General features: G+C 35.1%; 1 protein-coding gene across 1 annotated transcript; it reads left to right on the plus strand.

The window, feature by feature from the left end:
* The first annotated feature begins 2,101 nt into the window (after positions 1-2,101).
* On the plus strand, positions 2,102-16,039 carry LOC130050532 (MYCBP-associated protein-like). Its single transcript, XM_056150742.1, has 10 exons — positions 2,102-2,504; positions 3,537-3,657; positions 3,971-4,067; positions 4,211-4,266; positions 4,944-5,006; positions 6,197-6,414; positions 7,282-7,362; positions 7,485-7,491; positions 7,937-7,985; positions 13,586-16,039. Exons 2-10 carry the CDS (start codon positions 3,549-3,551, stop codon positions 15,930-15,932), a joined length of 3,027 nt encoding a protein of 1,008 aa, XP_056006717.1. The 5' UTR covers positions 2,102-2,504; positions 3,537-3,548; the 3' UTR covers positions 15,933-16,039.
* Positions 16,040-18,875: the final 2,836 nt, after the last annotated feature.

Here is an 18,875-nt window from a genome sequence, read left to right on the forward strand (position 1 = left end):
CTTCTTTGGCCCGATGGTTCTTGAGTAGAATATTTTTAAAGATTTCAAGAAATTTGAATCTGCACTATATCAGGAAGCTTTCATGTAACTTTTCTGGGCCAGTGATTCTTCATAAGAAGATTTTGAATGATTTTCCTATATATTTGTATGTAAAAGTCTGATCCCGTATTGTGGCCAACGGACAACAAGCGATCAGAAAAGCTCACTTGAGTTTTCAGCTCAGCATCTTCGCAAGTCACGGCTGAAACGTGCGCTCCTCTACCCTTTCCGGGTGAAAGGGGAGAGGAGCGTACGTTTCAACCGTGGCTTGCGACAATGTCAGCTCAGGTGAGCTAAATAAAAAAAAAGAAAAAAGAGCACAGCGTTAAAAAATAAAGGAAAAATACATGAAAATATACTCATTATAGAAATACATACATGTAGTAAGTAAATAACTGTAGTAACAAATTCACCAGCATCTTTTATAAGATATTGTGGAAAGTACATGTAGATTTACTTATTACATGTATATAGATAACCACATGCATGTAGACAAAAATACATATACACACACAATTTACATTCTTAATTCTTAAAAATAACTGTCTACGCATTAATGAAGAATACAAATACTTTGCAACCTGGCGAGGATAATTTGAAATTAGCATGCACAATACGTCCATATCTGACCTTACTAACATTTGGTTAAATCCAGTGTTTTCAAAAAAAAAAATCGATTGATATTCGATGTGCAAAGGATAGTGCAAAAAAAAAAAAAATTCGTGTTCTACACTAATTTCGGAACAAAGGGTACTAATTCGTTCTTCAACAGGTTCTCCGTGATATCTACCAGTCTCTATTCGTAATGGTAAAAGTCCACATTTACATTGCCCCAAAACTGAACGTAGACATTTAGGCATATCCAGTAAGTACTACATAATTTTCCCTACCAAAAGTCGTTTTAAAAGATACATATAAGTATGCAATTTGGAATTATTGAAAATTTCATTGTCCCAAAGGTTTGAATAATAAAAGTGTATTTTTGATTGAACCATATTCATATACCATCACCTTTGACTGAAAATAATAGTTTAACTCTAAATTATGAAATCTTTCTTTCAAATCACGCACCATTTTTTTTTTTTTTTTTTTTTTTTTTTTTTTTTTTTTTTTTACATCTATTGTAATCAAATTCAAATATATTTCTTGTAATACGCTCATTGTCAAAGGACAAAACTCTATTCCAATATCGGATAACATTTATCCAACGTCTATTTTGACTGGGTATCCATCCAGTCTCCGTAAACAGCCAATGTAGGTGCAAAACGATGTACCCCAATAAAATACCGAACAGCCCTGTTTTGAACATTATCTATTGATTGAATTTTTTTGAAACCCCAGGCACTAGTTGCATAGCCCAAGAAAGGTATTTCACACGAGTAAAATAGTTTCTCATAAGCGCTAAACCTGAAGTCTTTCTTACTATGAATTGTGGATATAATTTCCCAAGACCACCCCACCCCCACCCCCCACCCCCTGCTTTAGCAAGATTCTCGGCATTCTTCAGGAAATCACCAGTAGGCCTATAAGTAAACATTATTTCCAGATATTAATAATTATCAACTGTTTCTAACTTATTCAATCCTATAGCGAATTCAAAATCGGTTGCTCTGGATCTATTTTTGCGAAAATGTATACACTTAGATTTGTTGGTATTTATAAAGTATTTTCCAATGTCTACACTAGTTATGTAGTTTGTTTAACATACTTTGTAAATCTTCTGAAGACTTGGCTATCAAAGCAATGTCATCTGTATATTACGGTTAGCTAGTTCTATTCCTAAATCAAGTTCGTTAATCGTTAATAAAAATTGAAAATAAGGTGGGAGATAAAACATCTTCCTGTTTAACACCAGTTTTACAACTAAACCAATTTGTAAGTTTTCTATTAACTCGTACACATGATTCTGAGCTTTGATAAGTATTTTTTATCGAGTTATACAGTTTACCATCTATGTTATGTAACAAAAGTTTATATAGCATCATATCTCTATCGACAAAATAAAAAAAATCCAATAGATTTTATAAGATATCTTATATAATTTACAGTCTATAAGATATTTCATAAAATATATCAGACATCTTATAAACTACATGTAAATATAAAAACGGCGTGCCATACAATAAGATAAATACATGTATATGTTATAAACTATATATAAGATATCTTAAAAACTTTATAAAATATTTTACATATTAAACAAGAGATCTTATATGTTTTATAAGATATCCAATAAAAAATAGAAGATATCTTACACAAAACAAAAAAAAAGAAGAAGAAAAAAAAAGAAGATTTAATAAGATATCTTATAAAACATGCAAAAACGGCGTGCCATACTTTGGATTAAAACCGGATATGTTGTTTCTCCCCGATGTTGGTTTGACAATTACCATGAAACAAAGCGATGGATTATAAACTTCAGTTTGATGTTTTTTGATTGCTAACTAGTCTCTGTGAATATTAGAGTTAGTATTTACATTATGTGTTTACACTAACTGATATTGTGTATTTTCGTGAATCAGTTTCAATTGTTCTATATTTATCATAAACAGAAAACTTCAGTTTCGAATTTCCTCGGGTGGAACCCGATTTCGTACATATTGTGATTTGTTTCTAAAATAGATTTATTTTTGCGGGATTTATCAAATTGTTTTTTAACAATTTTTAATTAATTGAGAATACACTATTGTAAAATCATTGTGTAGCGTTGCATCTCGTAATTTACACAGTTGGTTGACCAGGAAGAACACCCATTGCAAGACCAAAAATGAAAAGAAATATTAGACTATTCCCAGTTTATGGTCTGCAGGTCTCTGTAACGCACCGAGAGTACAAAAGTATAGGCCAACTTAAGAAATGTCTTTCAGTTTCTGAAAGTATAAAAGGTCAAAATAACGAACAGTGATTAATCTCATAACTCCTTCAAGGAATGCAATATTAATACTTGGGCAAACACAGTTCTCTGGATATACCAGAGGTGGGATCATGTGCCTAGGAGGAGTAAGCATCCTCTGTTTACTGGTCACACCCGCCGTGAGCCCTATATAGTATACATGAGACAATATGCCTTTCAAGAGCCTTTGCAACAGCATGTAGAAAGGAGCGTGTTGACGTGTTTTTCATGGAGACAGATTTATTACTCGTTTTGAATACGCATAGTTGATTTCCAACACTGCTTATTCTTTGGTGATATGTTCTAAAGCCTAATCCGTGCCAGTTGTGGGGGCAAATAATAATTGAACTACAGAATATCAAAAAATGAGTAAATTTTGCACTGTGGCCATTATTGTAGTCAATAAGTAGGTGTTCTCTGTGCCTCAGCCAATTTCTGCATCTTTAGCTAGGTCCTCATTAAATTGTACTCGTTAAAAATGGATATTGGAACAGTATATGAAGATATTACACGTACTTGTATTAAACGTTACAGGTTTTGATCTGTGAATAGTCAAGCTTAGTTCTGAACTGCATACATATATATAGGATGTTCAATATTTTAGATTTGTGTAAATATGATGGAAAAGAAAGTGAAGCTGAAGACGGTGAATCCCCACATTACCTGCACACTGTGTAAGGGATATCTCATCGAGGCCACCACCATCACAGAATGTCTTCATACGTGTAAGTTATCAAGGTGTAGTGCAGGGGATATATTTATACATCACATGTACACTGTGTAAGGGATATCTCATTGAGGCCACCATCATCACAGAATGTCTTTATATATATGTAAGTTCTCAAGGTGTAATGCAGAGGGTATATGTATACAATGCCTGTTCCAGAATCCTCTGTTCTAAACATTGCTTGGTTTTTGAAAAGAACCTGAAGTAAGCTAAAGATCAAGATTTTTAAAGCTTTCACCTCGATTTCATTTCATGTTTTTGTTTTAATAGAGAAACCACACATGAAGATTTTTGGATTTTGTTTGTTTCAGTTTGCAAAAGTTGCATTGTGAGATACTTAAAGGAAAAGAAAAACTGTCCCAAATGTGACATCCTTATACATCAAAGTCACCCACTCAATTATATCAGGTAAAAGAATAATTAATTACCACTCAGTTATAACGGGTATGTAAAGGATAGCTGCAATTAATTACCTCTTTTATACCTTCTAATTTTTCTTAAGTCGATCTGTCCACATTTCGCTGATTTATAGCTTCTGCTTAATTTTTCAGTCATGACAGAACAATGCAAGATATTGTGTATAAATTGGTTCCAAATTTACAAGAGAGTGAGTACAAGTATTGTTGTGTGCACTAGACATTTAGTTATAACTAGTGTCGGGGTGGATCCAGGAATTTTTTAAGGTGGGAGTTCAACCATTAATATTGGTTTTTAGAAGGGGATGGGTTCCACCTCTCAAAATGTGTTATTTTTACATTTTTTAAGCAAAATTTTCTGATCAAGAGGGGGGGGGGGTGTTCTACCCCATCTGGATCCACCACAGGGTTTGATACTAATCCAGACAGCAGAGCAAGTTGTTGTAACAAGTATTCTGTACACTCTAAAAAAAAAATACACATTCACGTATACATACTTGTCAACTTCATTGCAAGAGGATAATAATTTTAGAAAAATTGTTTTTCATAGTACAGTGTATACATAATATTAGATATCACTCATTTGCAAGTTCAAGATGTGTTCTTGTGTTGGAATTGTCATGCTCCCCTGATCATAGATTAGAAAGCATTTTTTTTTTTAAATTGTATGTTTGTCCTTTTGTCTGCATGCAACATTAACCTTGCTTATAACTTCTAAAATACAAGATAGATTTTATATCTGGTGAATTGAAAGGATAATACCTGTGTGTCACTGCTAAAGGTCAAGGTCATTCATAAGGTTAAAATTTTGATGTACAATATTTTTCTTGATTACACCTTAGTTTCATATTTTGTGCATTATTTTCAGGAGAAAAGAAGAGACATCAAGAGTTTGCTGCCAAGCATGGTCTCTCAGAGGAAGCCAAGGAAGGTAACCATTTGTAGGCAATTTTTACGTGTAATAGGACTGTTTGAAATTAACCTTTCCTCAAATTTATTTCACAACGCTGATACAGAATAGGAAGTATCAGTACATTTACAATGTTGTATAAGGTTTGTCCAAGAATATACATTTCACATCAGTGTCATCTTCTCCAAAAAAATTAATAGGCTTAGTATAAAGTATCTTTAGGTGTAGGGGATGAACATTTTTAGCTAAAAACTAAATTTTCTTGCTACTGTATAGTCAACCTTTCTCACAGGATTGTAATTCCTCCCATGTTTGGCAAAATTAACCTCAGTTTGGCTTTAGCTGGGTAAAGGTTTTACCCAAAAATATTCCCCAATATTTTGTCAGTGTTTTTTTTTCAGTGATAAGACTGTAATTTATCAGACTCTGTTGTTCATTCAGTGCTGGAGACTTTGGTACACATCTCTTCACTACACACACCTTGTTGACAAGATGTAATACCCTTGATGAAAAAAAAATATTGATTTCAATTAGTCTGGACACTGTCATGGGGGGGGGGGGGGGGGGGGGGGGGGGGGGGGGGGGGGGCTCTACTAAGTACAATCTAACTGATTACTTGAATTAGCGAATTGTTATGACAATTAATAAATAATGTCAGAATGCTTATATATATATATATATATATATATATATATATATAAACAGGCTCCAGGGCATTCCACAGATATTCCAGTTTAAAAGTAGAACTACTAGAAGAGGCAGGCAAATTTTGGGGCAATACATACACTACCAGGCCTGGATTCTTAAAACAAAAACAAAAAACAACTTGCATCTAAACTTGGACTTATGTCCTAAATTTTAATCAAATTTTGACCACTCAGATAAAGATAGAGAAATGATACACATACAATTCAAATAAAAGTGACTATGCAGTCATTGTAAACAGAGTCAGTAAAACTCTTGTAAGAGGCAGCCGTAGATTGCATTTGCACATATCTCCCTCATTTCAATGAATTCTCCCTCATTTTAAATGACTGATAGGTATGAATCTAATTTTAAGATTATTATTCAAACATGCATATTAATATGAATTGGAGAAGTTTTTGAATAACACATTAAAAAAGCATATTAGTTTGTTACATTTCTCAGAAAAGAAAAGAATGGAGGGGAAGTAGGGTTTACAATAGTATACATTTATGTACATGTTACAGAAACACCTGGACAATCCACAGAAAAAGAGAAGGAGGAGGAGGGTGCAGAAAAAGATTACCATAGAAATGATGAACAGGTCAAGGTGTGTCTAGAGTGCAAAGGGAACCTCAAGCACCTCAAGAAGAAGTACCTCCGAATCTCCTCACAGGCCACCATCTGTCACCTCAAGAAGTTTGTGGCTCTGAAGATATTCAATGATATCACCAAATATGGGGATGTAAGTAGCGGGAATTCGGGGGGCATATGTAGTTTTCTGTCTGTAGGTTTGTCCACAAAGGCTTTAACCTTGGCCATAACTTTTGAATGCTTATTACTAGGGCTTTCATATTTCACATGTGTATTCCTTGTGATAAGACTTTTCTTTTTGTACCAGAATATTTGACACATTTTGCCTAAAGAATACTTGAAATGTGGTAGATATGATAAACTTATATCGATATCCATTTCTTTTGAAAACTTTGTATTAAAGCAATAACATACCACAATCTTTGTTTACAAAACAAATAATAAACTCTCTATAATGAGCTTTTTGTGATAATGTATAACCTTAATTTTATTGTGAAACGTTTTAAACACTTTAGACAGTAGATTTTGATGATTAAAAGTGAAAAACAAAATTTAGGAGGGAAATCGGGAATCAGTCCCTTTAGCTTTTGAATATAGGATTATATTGTTTGGAGAACGTTTTCTGGGACATACGTTAGTTCAAATCAAAATGGGGATATGAAGAGGCTTATGTCAAAGTCTTGTGAAGTATATTCATTTACGCAGTGTGTGATGGCCTGGGGAAGTTCAGCTCCCAAAACCCCAATAGGGATCATTCTTGTGACATGGAAAATATTCGTGTAACATTTTATTGTTAAAACTACATGTACATGAGATATCATTTGGAAACTTGGTTCTAAAAAGACAGATAGATGCAACTTAGTTGTTACAGACAGGTTTTGGACTGAAGAAAGATCCAATTTTTAAAACCTCTCCCGCTTTCACAAATATAGGGTTCAAAAAGATGTATACAACTATGAAAGGCAAATTTTGTTGATGTTTAAAGAGGCTATTTTGAAATGACTTATTATTTATACAGGTGGAAATATTGTGCAATGATGAACTTTTAGGAAAATCTCACACACTAAAATTTGTGGCCGTTACAAGGTGGAGAGTGAAGGTATGATTTTTTCCGTGTTTTTATTTTAGTGGGATTCATATTTTAGCACTTTTGGCACTGAAACAAGAGTACTAATTATTTTACCATTGTGCTGAAATGTAAAATTCTGTTGATACTTTAAGTGGAGCAGTCATGTGATCAAATCCTGTGAAGCATGAAGGACTTCTCAGCAGATTTGATCATGTGACCACCCCACTTCATAACCTAGTGAAGTTTTTAAAATGGTTATTCATTACTTCACTAGGTTATTATGTGGGGCGTTTACATGATCAAATCTGCTGAGAAGTCCTTCATGTTTCACAGGATTTGATTACATGACTGCTCCACTTAAAGTTTGATACATGTAACATTGATTCCTGATAATTGATATAAAAACGAAATTTCCCCTGTAGTTTTCATAAGAATTAAATGAAATAATGAGAGCAAAATGTGCTTACTGGGTATTGCTGTGATCCCGGGGGTGTTCACTGCATTTTCAAAGGTTACAGTTGTAAAGAAAAAATCCACGTATTTCAAACATTGTAATATAATAAAAGAAAATTAGTATGTCAGGTTTTTGCTTTTCTCTTTGCAGGATGTGCCTTTGACTCTTCACTACAGAAAGAAACTGATAGATTTATGATGTAACATATTTATTGACTGTCACAACAATAGAGTAAGCACGGTGGTCAGCGTCACTGTTGGTCAGCCTCACTCTTGGTCAGCTTCACTCTTGGTCAGCCTCACTCTTGGACGTGCTTTTGACATGGTGTTTTTATCAGTGCTCTTTCATAAATTTACAAATTATTGATCTCTGGCAATTTGCCAAAATATTGACAATGTGTTTAAATGTATGTTTGAAATTACACAGGCATTTTAGATGTATCAATTGCTGATTCTGTCGTACGTGTATATTTATTTTGTGTGGTTGGTCGAGTTATAAGTGTAGTGGATGTTTGATATAACTATACGCAAAGACAGGTATGTTTGTCGTTTCATCTATCCAACTCATTGAACCATTAGAGTTGGGTTCGATTTCTAGTTTAAAGCTACCTGATAGACTCATTCACAAAGTTAACACAAGAAACATGATTTTAGTGTGACCCTTCAAAATTAAGGTGAAATTTTACAAAAATTCCTGCAAAAAAGTTTTTTGAACATGTGTGGCTGTATGTTATTTTCTGACATTCTAAGAATAGCAGTCTCGTCATTTTAAATTTTGCACCACTTAGCTTGTTACACAAGTTAATTGCTATATGTAATATCACTGAATGTAATCTCGGCCGAGATTCGGCTCGGCAATATCCAGCTGAAGCGATTCTCAGCCGAGATTACACTGAGTGATGCTCAGTAAGTCTATTCTTAGTCTCAGAAATGTTTGTGGATTTGTTATAAATCTGGACATATCAAGATTCTCGATAAATTGTAGAATATGATTGTGTATATATTTTGCATACATTGTCATAGAAGTGTACCATGTGTGGATCTTTTGGGGTTTTTTATGATAAAACAAGAAATTAAAAATTACCAGTCATTGTTCTATATCCTCCTTAGAAAAATGTAGTAGAAGTTCATATAAAATGCAAAAGGGATGTGGACACATAAGCTGTGAAATGTGTTCGATAATATTTTTGAAAAACCATATTCATTATAAATCTAGTTAGATTGTCTTTATATGAAACATGACCTATATTCTCATAGCAGTAATACAATTAGTCTTAATTCAATAATCACAATTAGAATTAGTCATTATAGTACATAAATGAGGAATATTGGAATTTATTGTAGTAAGAATTGGGAGTGGGGTCAAATATACAGTTATAAGTACCACCATGACACAGTCATCATTTAACAGTGTGACAGATGCTTAATAGATGCATGTATTTATAAGTTCATATGGTATAATATATTGTGGTGTTTTGGACAAAAATATTTAATAATTATAACACTGATAGGTGCATAATATTACTTAGTAACATGTGTGAAGAAGTGGCATTGATTACAGGGAATTCTAAATATCACTGTAGTTGCATTGTCCTTCAATAAATATTTTGAATGTTTTTTAAAACAATATGTTGTTGTTTACTTCCCATCATACCTTGTTGTTGTAATATGGTCAATATTTCTGCAAAGGGAGAGGGGTAAAATGGGTTACATCTGCTGCCCAAACTCAGTAATTAATATTCAGTAATACAGTTTAGCCTCGTCATCTCAAACTCAGTGGGACCGAGAAAAAACTTCAAGATATCTGAGGATTTGATATATTGAGGGTAAAGAATAAGTGATTGTGACTTCCTTCGACATATCCATGGTATCTGAGATAGTATTGTTCGAGATATTAATGAAATTCAACAGTATTTATATTTTACTGCTTTATTGTTTTGTAAGCAATAAACCTGTATTTTTATTTTGAATGAAGCATCGACTTTTCAACTTGACATGAAAACCTGCATGATCATGATATAATTTTTACGTATATATGTATAAAAAGATATATATGTATTATATTAAAAAGAAAATTTAAATCACATGTACAGGTTGAACTTGGGTATCTTGAGCATTGATATCTTGAATATCATGGATATGTTAAAGTGAGTTTGTAGTTCCAACAACATTTTTAGGTCACCTGAGTAAACTCGGGTGACCTATTGCAATTGGTTTTCGTCTGTCGTCATGCGTCGTGCGTTAACAATTGAACATTTTTAACTTCTTAATAACTACCAGTCCAATTCTTTTCAAATTTGGTATGAAGCATCATTGGGACAAGGGGGACATAAATTGTAAATTTCAGGACTCCAGCACCCCTAGGGGCGGGGCAAAAACTGCCCAAATTTCAAAAATCTTCTTCTCAAGAACTACACGCATGTAAGAAAAACTAAATGCATAGTGATGTAGAGCAGGAAGGCCTCTACCAAAATTGTAAATTTCATGATCCCCGGGGTAGGGGTTCTGACACCAGGGCGGGGCCAAACTTGTTATATAGTGTTTATGTGGAAAACACTTAAATTACATCTTTAATGCTATTGATACTAAATTGAAAGTAATTAGATATTCAGGAAGAACAGGTAGTCCTTTACCAAAATTGTAAATTTGATTATTCCAGGGGTAGGGGTTTTGGTATCGGGGGTGGGGCCAAAATGGTCAGTTATTAAATGTGTGAACAATAGACATTTTTAACTTCTTCTTGATAACTATCTTTCCAATTCTTTTCAGATTTGGTATAAAACATATTTGGAACAAGGGGAACATAAATTGTAAATTTCAGGATTCCTGGGGCCTTAGGGGTGGGGCAAAAACTGCCCCAAAATGACAAATTTTCAAACATCTTTTGAAGAACCACACACATATAAGAAAAACTAAATGCATAGTAATGTAGAGCAGGAAGGTCTCTACCAAAATTGTAAATTTCATGATTCCCGGGGTAGGGGTTCTGAAGTGCTTTTGATACTAAATTGAAAGTAAATGGATAGAGCAGGTAGTCTTCTATCAAAATTGTAAATTTGATTTTCCCCAGAGTAAGGGTTTTGACCCCAGGGTGGGGCCAAACTTAGTATATATAGTATTTATGTGTAAGTTTGCTGATCCTGTATAAAATCTAAATGCATTCTTAGAAATAGCAGAAAAGGATGTACAAAAAAATGGTGAATTTCACAACCCAGGGTTATGACTTTAGGATGAGTCCAAATTAGTCATATATTTTGATGTTTTAATGTTAATACACCTATTATTTAAAGCCTTTCATCAGTGTATGCACTTTTGAGGGCAGTAAAGTTTTAAGAACACATCTTGTTTTATACTGTTGCTGAACATTAGAATTTAGCTTAGATATTCAGAACAGGAAATATCTTCTAGATTTCATAGCCCATGGAAGTAGTGATACTTTTTCACTAGTATTCAGGTGACCGGTAAGGCCTGTGGGCCTCTTGTTTAAAATGTATTTTGGCTCGGTATCTTGATTCCTCTGATATATCGGAAGTTTTTGTTGGACCTATCGAGTTCTAGATAAGGAGGTTTGACTGTACAATTGTGAGGAATCCCTTTCTGGTTTGTCTGTATTATGATGAGAATATAAACACAATAGAAGAATGGACTGGATATTCATTTAATAGTACTTGAGACATTTATTATTCCGATGTCAATCATTAGCTATTTTGTTTTAAAATCTAGTATATTTAGAACACAACATAGTTTTAAGAGGCAAAAAAACATGGATTTATCATTTTGCACACTTACCTTGTTTGCTCAGCATATGACATGCATTTTACGTAATTGTCTTGTGAGCTCCAGATATTTTCTCGTTCATTCGACTCGGTATCTTGAGTGCTCACAATATTGTGTCATGTGCTCAGGTTATGACTTCCCATCAAGCACTAAAATTGTCATCTCTGAAACAATCGACTACGGTGTGCCAAATTAATATAAACTCAAATAATTGAAGATATTGATGCGTCCAAGAATTCAATTAAAGATCTCTTCGTATAATTTACAATGCCTTTAATTCTGAATTATTTTAATTGGTGATATAATATTAATTATTTTTCTGAATTGATGAGCGCTATAATTGAATTGTTGCTCTCTTCATATGAATAGATGATATCAAAAATTTAATTGATGTGCGCTAAAATTCAATTGAAGAGATCGATCAATTCAATGAATGCACACAGTAATTGAATTGTTGCTCTCATTAAAAGAATTGATATGTGTATTAATTCTCTACACAAAAGTATTGTAAATAATTAAATATCTTTAATTGAATTAAAGAGATCATGAAATCATTTATATTGGCTCAAAAATTTTGCGAACAATAATTCAACCACATTGATGCGTGCATCAATTAAATTGATTAGTACACTAATTGAATTGATGACGCATCAAATTAATTATTACCCTCATCAATTCAATCAATTATTGCTCTCATCAATTCAATCATGCAATGCGCGCATCAAATCAATTATTGCTCTCATCAATCGCATCAAATCAATTATTGCTCTCATCAATTCAATCAATCACATCAAATCAATTATTGCTCTCATCAATTCAATCAATCGTTGCACGCAATGAAAGAAGTATACATTTTAGAAACAATATATTTTCCAACGATACATTTCAACTTCTTAAAAAGACCTAACTTCTGATATGCGTTGTTCATATAACAATATTTACACTATGTTCTAACTATTTGAAATCTTCTGATAAATGTTGTACAAAATGACTATGCTTTGGAACGGCTAGAAAATATAAATATAGGATGCCTATATACATGTATCTTAAAATTTCTACCACGGTTATTGTAAAGATCAAAGGAATGTCGCGGTCATTAATCTGCAATATACCTCGTGTACATTAACTTGATTATGAGAAAAATTATACTCATCTCGCTTGAATTTCGTATTTTGCTAATGCAGCAATAAAATCGATGACTGATCATCAATATATGTTGTAAAACAAATTCATAAATGATTGCATGAAGAACATTTGTCAATCAGTTTTTAGGCCTATAAACCAATCGTCTGCATTCCGAGAGCGATAGACGTATAAACATGGCGATACACAGACAAGTTTTGCTTGAACTGTGTATTAAAAGTGATTTATATAATCCGTTATAACATCAAACTTGAAATATATTTTCAAAATACAATTTAGAATAGATCTCGAGGATCCACCCCTACCTTTTTGGACAGGAAAAAGAATGTAGGCCTAAACCGTTCACGAAATATTCCGGAGTGAAGTATTTTCAAAAATGGAATTTATTTCTTATTAATAATTAACGATACATGCATAGGCCTAACGCTTTTTATTCTTGCATGGGTATTCTCAATATGTGCTATACATTTGTTTTTATATAATCTACATGCATGTATGAAGCGGAGATATAAATATTTATTCAAATGAAATCATAAATACATGTATCCACAAAAGCGATATTACCAGAAACCAAAATACCAAAACAAAAAAACAAAAACACAAACAACAACAACAATAAAACACCGCTGTCTTTCATTGTGATTTTGTAATGTACGTCATTAATCGCAGCAATCGGATCACGAAATAGCCGAGTAGTAACTACTTGTAATCGCAGATGATGATACTGTCGAGTCAAACTTCCGCCAGAGTTCGTCACATAGGAGAGGTCTATTCGTAGGTGACGTAATGAGGCCTTGACGGGGAGTTTGGCTGTCGAGTATCGAGACGTCATTGAATTTCGTCACAAAGATAATACACTGTGAGAATTGTGACGTCACAGCGGCACACATTGGATTTCGGGAATATTATCGTACATTAGAGAATCTGACATGGCAGCAAAGACAGACCGTAGGAAAATGCCGAAAAGGGCAAAACTTAATGATTCATCAGAAGTGGTTGTGCCAAGTTTCGATCACCTCTCCATTATGAAGGAAGGTTTGGATAAAGTTCGGCGAAAGGTACCCAAAACTTCACGCCCGAAACCTCTTGTTGCTGAAGTTTTGGTTCGTCGGACAAGAAAAAAAGAGAAAAAATGCATCAGCTATGCCGTCTTAAAACGCGCTAACGAAAATTTCAATCTTCAATCTGTCGACGCCATTAATTACGCTGGGCCCAGATTTGACTCAAATGGAACATTCATTTCTCATAGCATTCTGGGCAGTCTGGATGATTTCAAAAAGGAGGCACAAGAGAAGGGAGAATTTAAAGAACTGTACCAGGCGAGCAGCATCAAAATCCCAGCCACAAAACAAACTGAGACACCCTGTTCTTCCCTGAAGGTCTGGAAAGACAGGGTGAAAGAATGGAATTCGATGCATAGGTTCTTAGTGAAGAAGGTAAAAAAGCCACTAGAGGACCTGTTAATGATCACTCCAAGCGAGCAAGTGGAAATCGTTAATCAGCGCAGGATGATCAACATGGCATTGGAAGCAAGAGCAAGCGGCTATGGCCAAAAGAGAAAGAATGCGAGTTTCTTCAAGCTTTGTGAGAATATTGGTGGTTCAGAAACTCCTGTCTTTTACTCTTTTAATAAATCTATCACAGGAGATCGCACCTCAGCTGAGATTACAGGCAATACATACATCACTGACCAAGAGAAAGGAACGTGTTCTACAGTCAGAAGAAGCTATCCCGTGTATCATACTCCGTACTTACAGGCTAAAATATTAGATGTCCAAGAACATATCAACATGTTAGTGCCTCATTATCCGGTTCTTAAAGATTTACAAATTGTCGGGGAAGTTACACCAATGAAAAAGCAGCATGCAACAACCAACTCTTCCCATGAAGCAGATTTACGTCCATCTATTACCGTCCATTTTCCAGATATTTGTCGGGATTCCGAGTCGAAACGTTCACATACGTTGAATGGGCCAGCTATAAAGATCGAAAACCAAGTATCAAAGTGGAAAGGACATGGTTTCTCCCGGAAAGGCAAGCCTGGTATTACTGTCTCAGTCCTCTTTGATGGATTTCAGACAGAAACCCTACATCAGACTTTACGGATAGAAAACACCGGAAGTACGAGTCTTGTCTACGTTTGGAAGAAAATTCCTGCTAAGTTTTTGAGTGAAATTCCTCGACCAAAAGCACAACGGTTCTTCTTTCTCTCTGAGTCTGGTGTGTTGGCTCCCGGGGAGATTCTCGTGCTTCCTGTAATATGTAAATCCAGCACTGTCGGGTTCTTTTGTGAAACGTGGGTCATAGAAACTAAGCCCGTTTTAGATCTTGGAGCAGATATCATCGTTAAATTTAAGGCTGTGGTTCATAGTCGAGAAAACTATATGGGGGATTTTGTCAAAACTGAAGAGAAGTTGTTGCAAAACAAGGCAAAGACAATTGTATCCGATATTTTGGACAGACTTGTAGAAAGTATTTGCTCTCCCGACCCCCCTTCGTCTCCGACTGAAGAGCTTTCACCAGAAAAACAGTTCAAGTTTGAAAATCCGGGGTTGTCATATCACGGTTCTACGATGCGAAAAATGGAGAGGTACCACGACTTCTTAATGGACAACGTATCGATCATTCCTGCTACCTACAAGAATTTCTCCGTGGTAAATCTTAGACGAGCCGTCATAATAATGACAGACCTTGAGGAAGATGAACTAGAGGACCCAAGCCCCCTAACAGCGGAAATGGATGAGGACTGGGACTACACTAAAAGGAGACTCTTATGGAGATACTTACGACAAATAAACAGCCTCTGTTGTACTTGGCCAGAACCAGCAGTAGACTTGACCACTTCTAAGTATCTCTGCTGTTCCAGCTTATTGGCTTCAGCTTTTGATCGCTTTTGTGATCTTTCTACTCAGATAGCCATCTCCATGAATCTCCCTCTCCAAAATACAAAGGAAGAGATAACAGTTAATCACAACGACAAAAAGCGAACCAGTTCCCAAGGTGATTCTAAATTTGGTATACAGACGGCGTCATCCAAAAGTCGACACCGGAAGTCAACGCATATGCAACCGTCTGAGGACGTCCTGAAAAGTTTCTGTCCTGTCAACAAACAGAGTGTGGAGGAGGGAAAGTATGATGGATATCAAGGCAAACTGTATCAAATGATGTATGCTCAGCTCATTTTAGCGTTGGATAAAATTGCGGTGATCTGTGATGAAAAGAGTTAGATCTTGAACATGATATATTTCCGAAACTGAAATGTGATCAGTTTGTGAAGAGATATATAATAACTGTTGTGTTAGGTATAATACAGTCTGAATAATGAAACTCTTTTCAAAGAGGATTCAACCATTGATCTAAAAACTACTGTGTTGAATTGCAATATGATTACTGTGTTGAATTGCAACATGATTACTGTGTTGAATTGCAATATGATGATTATATCAAATAAAGTGAAAAAACAACATTTTCTTGCATTTCTGGCAAATTATGTCCTAGACAATGTTTATGGAACGCCCAATAGACATACAGGTACTCAAATAATTATGGCTCTAATTACTAGGAGAAATCTTCAAGAAATTAGAAGTATTTTAAACTGAATTACAATCTTCATCTAAGTACTAGTAATTCTTCTATCAATGAATTATTTTCTTTAATTGAATTTATTAAATTAATTGAACTCCGTTTACCTGATCAAGATATAGGGCTCACGTCGGGTGTGACCGGTCGAAAGTGGGTGCTTAATCCTCCTAGGCACCTGATCCCACCTTTGGTGTTTGCCCAACGCTCTATTTTGTATTGCTTATACGAGTTGTGAGATTGATCACTGTTCGTTATCTTCACCTTTTTGTTAACTGCTCTCTGCAAATGAATTTAAAGCACGAATTAAGGTTCTAACAATATCAGTACCCCATTGATTCAGTAAATCTGAGCTGGGTAAGTGTGGAATCTACCAGTTTGTTTTATTTGATGGATATATGAAAATGACCAAACTAAGGTGCAGGGGATCTCATTGGTAGTTAGAATTGGCGAAATGACACAGGAATTTATCGAAATATCTCTACATGTATATCAAATATAGATAAAGTGTAAATTGGTTAATTTTGATACTAATAACCATTTTACACAGTAATTTCAAATACCATACATTCTAGATAAACACGGACTTTCAGTTTCAAAATAGTTACGGCGAAGAAAGGCAATATGGACGCATGTGTCACGTGGTTCTAGTAAGCCTCAAAAGTCAAACCCCGTTATTGTTTCTCTACAATTACATGTACTTATTTCATGATTGTGTGGTAGTATCGGTATACAATACTTGGTGCTTATAATCTCGGCTTGGTTGAAGGTCTAGCCGAGCCGAATTTCAGCCAAGATTACTTGTTGCTACATGTATATGAAACGCCATAAATCTTTTAAACAAATTGAAGATATCTTCCCCAGGGAGGAATATGGCGGTCAAACAGGTTCGATCACTGGTAGCTAGATAGTTTTGGACAGTATATTCATCTGATTACAGATTCAGGGGGTCCGGGTTAGAATCTCAGTCTGGTCCGTTATCTTCCGATTTAGGAACCGGATTCACGAGTGAATGTATGTGGCTCCGCGAAAACTTTGCGCAGTGTCGGACAACACGGCAGTCCTCCTCTTGACTATTTACAGGTTAAAACTATGTACAAATGGATGCTGGTCTAGATGTTTGCAGGATGTGCCGTAAGGGCGCTCCTGAAGCCCTCTACTGTCTTGACCGATGTTGTTTCCGCTGGTACGAGGTTCCAGTCACCGGTGTATTTTGGGAAGAAGGAATTTCCATAGATTTCTTTATTGGGCCTTTCCTGAAACAGACGATCTTTCCCTCTTGTTCTGCTGTCACTGGATCTGATATATTCTTGGCAGTCCATAGGCGTAGCTTGGGTTCGAATATTACCGAGGCAGGGGGTCTAGGGGGCGCAGCCCCCCAGAAGCTATCCCCCCCAGAAGCTATCGACATTTTAACAACGTAAAAGGTGTTTTTTTTTTACCGAGGCAACTGCCTCGGTTGCCTCAATGGAAGCTACGCCACTGCAGTCTAAAACAGGGTTAGGGTTATCCTTTCTTTATTTTGTACAGCATACAAAGTATGTTTCCTTTTCCTTTATCTCCTAGGCTTTCCCACTTAAGGAGGTACTCTACATCGTCATAATGGCCGACTTCCTTTTAAAACATGGATGAAAATATGAATATTAACAATATTTCTCTATTCATTCCCAAGCTTAGTAGCTCAGTAGGTTAGCACGTCGACATCATCTTACTGTAGATCACGGGTTCCAGTCCAGCAGGGTTTTTAAAATTGTTTTCAGATTGCTTTCTACTAAAACTGCATTTTTTGACTAAATAAAGTAAATTTGAAATTTTTCAATTTAAAAATATTGTATATATCCTCCACTTCTCATCAAAATCAAATTTCTCTGGTATAGCATTCCTCCTCAAGGTTGTCTGTCATTTCCGTGACACAGTCTGGTGTTCGGTCTGTAGTTGTTCAACACGAATCGTGCAGCTCTTTTTTTGCATTTTTTCCAATTGTTTATTTTTTCTGATGTGTTGAGTCCCATACTGTACTGGCATATTCCAGTGTTGGTCTAACCATTGATGTGTAGGTGGTCTACTTCTTTGACTTCGTGCAGTCTTTGAGATTTGGGCGTATAAATCCCGATGTTTTGTTTTCTTTTCCTAGTGTTGTCAATGTGCGTTATATTTTCTCTCTTCCTGTTACAATTTCTGTCTAACCTGACGTCTTGGTATGTACGGGAAAACCCGAGTAAATTTTTTTGAATTCAGTAACGCAGTTCAGTCTGTACCCTTGTTTACAATATACCTGTATTCAAATGTCTCAATGTCCAATCTGTCGGCAGAGAATCGCCTCCAACAGAATTGCGAGAAGGCTTATATAGGCTCTGCCTGCTGCCTAATCATATTATGTTATATATAATATAATATTATTTGAATTAGAATAGCGAGATGAGTATATGTATATAGATGAATATGTGATATATTAACTTGATATAAAATGTGATAGTTGAATAAATGAATGCGAGTTTTGTACACTGTGCTTTAGCTCTTTATTTAACCTCTACAGGTTGACAAATTAGCTTTACTTTTCTTGCACATCAAAATTACGAGTACTCTGCAAG

Source organism: Ostrea edulis, chromosome 9 (assembly GCF_947568905.1).
Source record: "Ostrea edulis chromosome 9, xbOstEdul1.1, whole genome shotgun sequence".
In the NCBI taxonomy this organism is placed as follows: Eukaryota; Metazoa; Mollusca; class Bivalvia; order Ostreida; family Ostreidae; genus Ostrea; species Ostrea edulis.

Excerpts from the sequence above, each read along its gene's own strand:
- LOC130050532 (XM_056150742.1), top strand. The coding sequence starts at position 3,549 with ATGATGGAAAAGAAAGTGAAGCTGAAGACGGTGAATCCCCACATTACC. Across the intron at positions 6,415-7,281 it reads ATATCACCAAATATGGGGAT|GTGGAAATATTGTGCAATGA; the intron begins GTAAGTAGCGGG and ends TTATTTATACAG. Across the intron at positions 7,986-13,585 it reads GAAACTGATAGATTTATGAT|CGGCACACATTGGATTTCGG; the intron begins GTAACATATTTA and ends GTGACGTCACAG.